Source organism: Aquila chrysaetos, chromosome 12, assembly GCF_900496995.4.
Source record: "Aquila chrysaetos chrysaetos chromosome 12, bAquChr1.4, whole genome shotgun sequence".
In the NCBI taxonomy this organism is placed as follows: Eukaryota; Metazoa; Chordata; class Aves; order Accipitriformes; family Accipitridae; genus Aquila; species Aquila chrysaetos.
The window spans coordinates 13,015,912-13,024,371 of NC_044015.1; the positions used below are offsets into that span (position 1 = coordinate 13,015,912).

At 38.3% G+C, this 8,460-nt stretch overlaps 1 protein-coding gene across 3 annotated transcripts in view; it reads right to left on the reverse strand.

The window, feature by feature from the left end:
• Positions 1–8,329, reverse strand: part of TPR (translocated promoter region, nuclear basket protein) — a 44,013-nt gene extending 35,684 nt beyond the window's left edge. The window contains exons 1-9 of one of the 3 annotated variants that reach the window (XM_030031796.2): positions 8,115–8,329; positions 6,295–6,399; positions 5,765–5,838; positions 4,267–4,363; positions 3,805–3,908; positions 2,960–3,124; positions 2,125–2,217; positions 1,922–2,002; positions 382–469 (exon numbers count right to left, since the gene is read on the reverse strand). In XM_030031796.2, coding sequence (XP_029887656.1) covers positions 382–469; positions 1,922–2,002; positions 2,125–2,217; positions 2,960–3,124; positions 3,805–3,908; positions 4,267–4,363; positions 5,765–5,838; positions 6,295–6,399; positions 8,115–8,265 — 958 coding nt within the window. In that variant the 5' untranslated portion in view covers positions 8,266–8,329. Of the gene's footprint in view, positions 1–381; positions 470–1,921; positions 2,003–2,124; positions 2,218–2,959; positions 3,125–3,804; positions 3,909–4,266; positions 4,364–4,815; positions 4,896–5,764; positions 5,839–6,294; positions 6,400–8,114 lie in introns of those variants that run through there. The other 2 variants (XM_030031795.2, XM_030031797.2) reach the window with 2 other exon arrangements.
• Positions 8,330–8,460: the final 131 nt, after the last annotated feature.

Below are 8,460 nucleotides of genomic sequence, written 5' to 3' on the forward strand. Positions count from 1 at the left end.
GCTGATAAGAAAACTCAGTAGCATGACAGAAGCATGAACTGCTGCCTATCACCTTTGCTTAGGAGAGGGCTAAACTGTCCTTTTATCAGTGAAAAGGAATCTAAAACAAGAAACTAAAATTAAGACATACCTTGCAAAATTAAATCCTCTCATCAAAATCCAAAGTTAAATTCCAGGTATATTTGAAAATAGTTCCTCCCCCAAGTAAATTCAAATAGTCACATAAAATTTTTGTTACAAAGTAACTGATATTTCCACCATCCCAAAAGCCTGATGAAGTTCCTTTCATAAACGCTCAATACCTATTTTTCAATGGATCAAGACAGTTACAAAGGAGCACAACTGTTCTGTTCCATTTGCCGTTTCTTACTCACAGCTTACCTTCACCTGCTTCCTTCAGGAGCTTGTGCAGCTCTTCTACAGCTCCTGTCAGTTCATTGCTCTTTGCCTCTGAGTCATCAGCAGCACTCTAAATAAAAGCATTTTATTTACCTTTTAGTACATAGCAACTATATTTTTATAAGAAAGCTCAAACTGACCAAAAATTATGAACACGTAGTTTTTTGAGTAAAGTTCTAAAAGATTCACCTAGACTGGACAATTCTCTTTCCACTTGGATTAAGTCTCACTTTGATGCAAACTGCCCATCTGAGAGTAAGAAGTGTCAGACATTGATTTGATATGACGAATCCAAATAAAATGTACGCCCTTTAGCCGCTTTATAGCTGGTGCTGGCTTTGTTCCTTCTCTTCACTAAAGAAAATTCTGAGAAATTTTGAGTACTCAATTTTAATAATTCTGAAAAATTTGGTATTTTTAGGGAATCTTATATAAACTTGCTTTGCTTCCCGTTAGTGATCTCACAAGTGCAAGACCGTACAATACTTTAGCAATTCTGCAAGTCCATTAGAGATAACTGCAATAAAGTTGATTCAACTTCTGCTAATCAGTGAAGTCTCAGAAATGCTCCCATGGGAAGGTACTCAATCTCGATGCTGTTAATATCAGGTCAGACAAATACATCAGAAGTTACAAGTACAGAGCAAACCCTATGTTAAACGCAAGACAAACCTTTAAGCTCCTCCAAATCAGCGATTCTATAATAAAAGCATGAATGAGTAGGAGTAAAAAAACCAACCAACCAAACCAAAACCAAATTAAAAGGTAAATGATAATGCATTATGCTCCAGAAAAGTTAGCTATTGACTTGCTGTTCAATGAAGGGACATCAGTTTACATCTAATCAGACAAGTATTAATGTAGACTTCAGAATTAAACAGGGTAGAATGTTTATGTGAGTATCTATGCAAGAAAACTCAGGAAACAGAGCTCATTAACCTATGACTCTAATATGTGTAAACTAAAGAGCAATCAGTTGTCCTCTTTAGCTGACTTTGTCTTAGTCAATACGCTACAGGATATTTTTCAGTCTTTGAGCCGACAAAACAAACAAATATTACTTCTTTGGATGGTGCTTATTTGACACAATACATGACATTCAGCTGTGTCTTAATCAGATCGCTAACACTTGCAGTGTTATTTGAAATGAACTTCTACTAACCAAACTCAGAAAAATCTCTTGCATAGTCATATTTTACATACAAACCTTTACCTCCCAACACATCACTTTCACCCAACATGAAGCCTCAAAACAGTTAGCATAAAATTACTATTTTAACCCCAGTTTTGCTTAATTTACAAAATGATCCAAGCAACGTAAGATTTCAAATGCTGCCTAAAACAGCAGCAAAGAAAACAATGTTTTGGATGTTTCAGTGTGTTTTGCAATGGAAAGTAGAGTCTTCCCACATCCACATTTTGTGGGAAAAAAACCCCTGAAACTGGCCTGCATTACATTTAATGCTAAGATTCATCCCCAAGTAATACTAGTATACGCTTATTACAGAATCAATAAACTCACCTTATATAAATTGGATAATTTTATGTGGGCATTCAGTTCATTGTGGAATCTTTCCTCCATACTACCTTGCTGTTCTTTTGCCTAGTAAATTAAAGAGGAGACAGGGTGAGGGAGCATTCCACTATTTCTGTTTCACACATTTTGTTTTTTAATTTGTAGAAGCAACTGTAATGCTGTTTCATGTATACTTCAAGTCATCTTACCTCCTTCAGTTTATTCAAAAGGTCTTCCACATGCTTCTGAAGATTTTCATTTGACTGTTTTAAGCTGTTTACCTGTTCCTCCATTCTGGAAACCTGTTCAAAGAATAAATGAGAACACTATGTATAGATTTGTCTTTCTAGTCCAGTTTATTTTGGAAAACACCCATCTCATTGTTTTTTACTTTAAAAAAAACCCCAAAAGTTCCAGAAAGAGCATAAATGGTTACATTTTCTAACAGTCTTTGCTCCCACGCATTCAGCTAAATGAAAAAGTGAGAGTCTCCAAATTGCTCCAATTATGCATAACGAAACAAACCCACAAGCCTCAGTGGAGCTAAGTGCCACAGAAAACCTGACCAATTGTCAGTTTTTAAAGAAACTGCTCAGGTACTCAAAAAGAGAAGCTCCTTGAAGCTCTGTATTTTCAAAATACAGCCACTGATTCTGCCATGTATTTTGTTGCAGGAAAATAAAAATATTATCACTCCAATCCACAAAGAATGTTAAGTCAGATCCTTCTGCCCCTTCTCCTTATTAAGATCTGTATTCCCATACATTTTAATAGCATTATACTGTTATATAGCTTTGTTATCAGCTACTCCAAAACATCTAGCTTATAATTAAAATCTTCGACTTTTCTAATCCAGATAATGGTAACTGTACGTATTCCTTAAAAATCACAAGTTAAAAGAAAAAACACCTCCTTATTAATTGCAAAACATTTATTTTTTTTTTATTTGAATACAGTTATTAAAGTACTCAGTTTTGTTAACCTCAGTTAATCAGGAGGCTATAATTTACAAGAAATGGCAAAAGCACTCAGCAATTACACTACCTCCTCCTTCTTGTTCTCCAGATTACATTTAAGCTCCAAGATTTCATTGCCTTTCTCCCTGGCAGTATGTAGAAGTTCATCTGTTTTGGCTTTCAACTCAGCATTCAGCCACGTGTTTTGATTCTGTAGTAGCTCTTTTTCTTGCTCCAACCTTTTCTCACGGTACTAAAAAGAAAATTGCATAGTGTAATTTTACCGGTTCCACAGAAAATAAAGAAGCTAATCAAAGTAGTACGATCAGAGTAGGAGTAGCAAAAATGTACTGTAATTTGATGAATAGCACCAAATGACAGGCAGTGTTCCTTATTACATTGGTAATACTGACTTACCAGTCTCACACTACAAGAACTTCTTGAAACTTGAGTTAGTTTCCTCAAAGTTTATGTTAGCTGGGAACATTAACTAGATTAATATCTAGTTAAAGGAAATAAACTAAAATATCAGAGTTTTCCTTCTCTTTTCTCCTTTCCTCCTCTCTTTCAGCTTTTTATGGAGTTTATTCTGCCTACAGAGAAATGGTGCTGGTTCACAAACAGCTATTCTTCTCCCTTCTACCTGCCTTCACAGACCTGGAGTCATTCTTCCTAGTGTGCACGAGCAGCCACCATTGCCACCAGCGAGGCTTGGACATGCTTGCCCAACTTCACGCCCCCTTGCCTTCTATAAATATATATCTTATTTCCAGTCACAGCCACCAATTTTACAATAAAATAACTTGTTATAAATAACAGGAGTACACTTGACCTACTTTCAAAGACAATAATGACAAAATGATGATTACATCACATATTAACAACTACTTACTAGAACATTAACATGTACTATGCATATAAAGTACTACATACCTTCATGGAAACATCTGATGTTTGAAGTTCATCCAACTTTAACTGAAGTTTCACCTTTTCTGTGCTTGCTTCTGTAAGCTTTTCATTTAAGCGTTTAACATCCTCTGGAGGAGGGAAATCAGTGTTAAAAAAAGCTAACTGGATAACACCTTTAATTACTCAGCTTAACTAAATTGTAAAGAATGCGAATAAGCAAGATATAATGTATGTGATTGTATACTGTACAGTACGATATTGTATAACATGTTTTTATATTTACAAAACCAAGCATCAAATTGCTCTGTTTTTCTGCAATTAGCATGTAATTTCCTGCCTTGTTTCCTTTTCTCTAAATACTGTTTCCTGCTAATCCATTACTTGGTGCTGCCTATACAAACTGGATACTCCATACCAGTTCAATTGTTCAAGCATGTCTTTAGCAAAATCACATGAAATATTTTGTTAATATCTTCTTGGCTATACCGTTTAAATGTTCAATTTCCTGAGATTGTCTTTCACTTGTTCGAACCAAATCTCTCTTTTCAGCTTCCAGTTCTTCTTTTTCTCTACTTAAATGACTCTGAAAAAAAAAAAAAACCAGCAAAAGAGCAATAAAGAAATGTGATCAACTTTCTGTAACAGTTTATAGTCACTATACCACCTTGGTACACTTACCACCACAGAGAAGCATGCTAAACCACAGTAAGTTACACTAGCCAACTGAAAACTGGGATAAGAGGCTTTTATAGTGGGCAGCTGAATCAGTCTAAACTACATAGTATGAAAGCATGGCTGCTTCCATTTTTTCTATCATGTTGGGGTATGGAATTCAAACAAAGGCAGGTTAATGTACCTCTTTGTTCTAGTGCCTAATAGCCAACATATTTCAATCAATGTTTTGTTTTTCCCCATAAATCACTCTGATACTAATGTCCAGCTGGCCCTTTGTGCTTAAATGTGAAATGCCACTATCACATAAGATTAGACAGCAAAGATGAGAGAAGTATCACACAGCTTTCAAGACCAGCATACTGAATAGGTAGTTTTCATGCCTTTGCTTTTCAATTGGCATAGACAGGTCCAGACTGCCACAAGACTCCCTCTGGTTCTAGCTGTATTTGAATGAAGATTAGAATGAAAATCATTGAACTTTGAGTAGATGAAATGAACTGAAGGCCTAACAGAAATCCAAAAGAAGCAACAGGATCTGTTCAAAACTGCATCTAATTTTAATATTCTTTGAAAGACAGCTTTGATAGTTAAGACTTCACTGAAACAGTTTTATTTGGTTAAATATAAGAGCTAAAAGAACAACCAAAGTATGAACACACGCAAAAAATCAATAAAAAAATCAAATAAAAATCAATATTCTTGGATCATTTATAGGCTATAGTACTGCTTCTGCCTTCTAAGGTGTCAGTACAAACCACTTCAGTTAGGCCCAGGTAAGCCCCTCTGGGGAAACAATCAGATCTGTCTTCTCATTGTAGAGAAATCACTCTAATAATAATGTTTTTGCTTCCTGCTCCAAAATTAGTGGTCTGCTGGATCAGTCAGTGGAAGTGACTCATTCTGCAACCCCATGACTTTTGAGCATAATGCTAGGTAAACTGTGCCAGAGTGTGGGAAAGGATGGGGGAAAAAACACAACTCTTTATACCTTTGTCCAATTTCTGAGGTTCGGCTTAAAGTCACCTCACAACAGGTTTCAGCTAGAATGAAACAATCTATCCAGACTGAAATAAAAGCACCTGCTCTGACATACATTCACCTGTAATTCAGTTTACTAAACCACCAGCATTTACTTAAAAAATCCACACAATTTTCCTGTACGCACAGCAATATGGACATGTAAATACGTACACCAGTACATATTTGTACTGATATTGATACAGCCCAGTTTGGAAATTGATTGCATTCTTTTCTGCAAAGAGACAGGTGAACCAAAGCCTTTCAACTTATCGTCAGGTTCTTCCAGTACCTGAATGGCTGCATTGCGATCCAGAGCAGCTTCAAGTTCTTTATTTTTCTCATTCAGTGACCTCAACTGTTCATCTGTTGGATAAAAATAAATAATAGTGAGGGACCTCCACTGTAACGTAATGACAGAATTCACTCTCCAAATGCAGTTAAGCCAGAATTTCCCTTAACAACATAAGAAAAAAAAGAACTCAAGACTTTGCTGTGGATGGACTAGGTAGTATCGTGGCAAACTAATGCAATGCTTAGAGTAGAGGCATTTATTGTGAAGATCAGTACATAACCCACTGTACTACTATTACTACAAAAATCAGAAAGCAAGGTTGTTTCTTTTTTCCATTAGAACAAAAATTCCATTAAAAAAAAGCCGACTTGAACACAAAAGCAAAACATCTCTCTACTTGCAGAAACAACAAATGTAGTTGATGGATGGATTTTGAACTCCTATTTAAAACTTAAAGCGTTTCAGCATACCATTAGACTAAGGAATGAATATCCTGTCCAATCTTCAGAATGTGGAGTTATACTTACTAAGTTTTTTAAGCTCCTCACGGAGAGTTTGACATTCTTGCGTCTCATTTACAAGTCTCTCCTGACTTTGAGCCAGACGCTTTTCTACTTCAAAGTACTGTTGTTCTGCAAAATAACAATGTTATCTCAATTTCACTTAATAAACATCTCTTTTTCTTTCCCACCTTTATCAAGGATCCTTATTAATGGACATCTTTAATGAAAAACAGTATTTATAAAGAAAATATCTAAAAATAAATAAGACTACAGTAGAATTTGGAGAAAAAAGTATTTTTGAAGCCAAAAAGATGCACTTCCACATTAAGTTAACATTGTTTAAAATACTTTTGTTAGCATGGAAAGTGGTATGTTTCCAGCAATGATCCAGAAATTAACAGCCTAACTAATTCTAATAGTTCTATAACATTATTAATGTAGCTAGAGAACATTGTATCAGCAAATTATGCAGTGTGGTCTAATCAACTTAAAACTTCTTTTACCTGTAGCGTATTTCTATACACATACAATAAAATCCACATAACCCTAGGTATCACGGATTTGATTTAGAAAATTTTTAATGAACACTTCTTAAAATGAACTCTTGTGCTCTATGCTGCATATCCCATAGCACTGAAAAAAATAATTAGATCTGAATTTTGGTTATCTGAAGCAGTAACTGTGTCATAAAGCTTAACTGTAAAACACTTAGTAAAAGCAGAACTATTCTCACTCTCAGGCACAGTGGGCTTCTAAGGAAGCACTGAGAAATTTTTATTTATCTTATGCTTCCTATCATATCTTACAATTTCAAATAATGCTGCCCCCCCCCAGCCACATATGAGAAGAATGGACCTGAAAGAGACTAACCTGCTAAAATCTGTGGGCTACCTTAATTTACACTACACTTTATTAATTCACTTTAGCAAGATTTTTATCATAAAAGAGACAGAAAGGTTGAAGGAAAGGTGGAAGTAAAGTTTACATCAGAAGTATGTCACCTACCCGATAAATTAACTCATATTCACAAGCCTGCCCAGCGCTTACACTCATCTACACTCCTCTCTCATCTCTACTCCAGTTCTCTACTGGTATTATTTTTCTGTGATGTAGTAATCTCCAAATCAATATAAAAACGTTGATTCTATCAGGAACATTTCATATGGACAAGTTATGGTCTTCAACATGGAATTTAACAGAAAAAGTATAAATCTAAGGCTATCTGAGAGTTGGGTAAACAAATCATTATTTCTCTTCCACAACTAGGATCAAAGCAGTCTGAAGCATACCAATGCTTGTTAAAAATGTGATTAAAGGCTGTTCTTTAAGCCCATTTCGAATGTAGTTTTAACCCTGAACAGTCCTTTGCAAAAGAAAAAAAAAAAAAAATCAGACTCCTCTTGCCAAGCGAAAGTGAGAGAAAAAACCCTATCAGGTCTCAACTGAAGGGACCCCTCCCAGCCAGCGGGCATGCCCCCCACTTTAGGGCCCCTTCCCAGCCAGAGGACGCACACCCCTACCTCACAGGCCCCAGATCACCCCCCGAAAGCGTTTCGAAGACAACAACGACCCGTCAGGCCCAAGCCTACCTCCCTCCCTCCTCTCATCAGAAGGGACCGAGACATCCCGCGGCGGAGGAGGGGGCACCCGGCCCGACCCCAGCCCACCCGTTCGCACCCGAGCCGCCAGCCCGCTGCCTCTGCCCGAGCACCGCGACGAGCGGATACTGCGCAGCCCTTGGGCAGCGCGGCACCCTCCGCACGCAGCAGCCCAGGGCCTGCCCCGTTCCCTCTGCCCCCTCACCTCCGTTCCCGTCCTCCCAGCTTCCCCCTCCCCAGACTCACCGCTGTCCACCTTGAAGCGCTCATGCCTGGCTCGGAGCCCGTCGATCTCGCTCTGCTGATCGGCCAGGAAGCGCTCTAGCTTCCCCTGCACCGGCTTGGGCAGCTTGGAGAGCTCGGCGCGCTCCAGGACCTGCTGCAGCACAGCCGCCATCTTGGAAGCAACCACTGCGCTTTCCGGCCTAACCGCCAGCGGCCGCGACGGGCGCAAGGGTGCAGGCGCCGCATTGCCGCATGCGCGTGCAGGTAGGCCGCCCCCCCCACCCCGGAATCATGGGAAGTGTAGTTTTCCAGGCAAGGAGCGGCGCACCACTAAGCACTTCCGTTTCCGGTAAGGCCATTCTTTCCG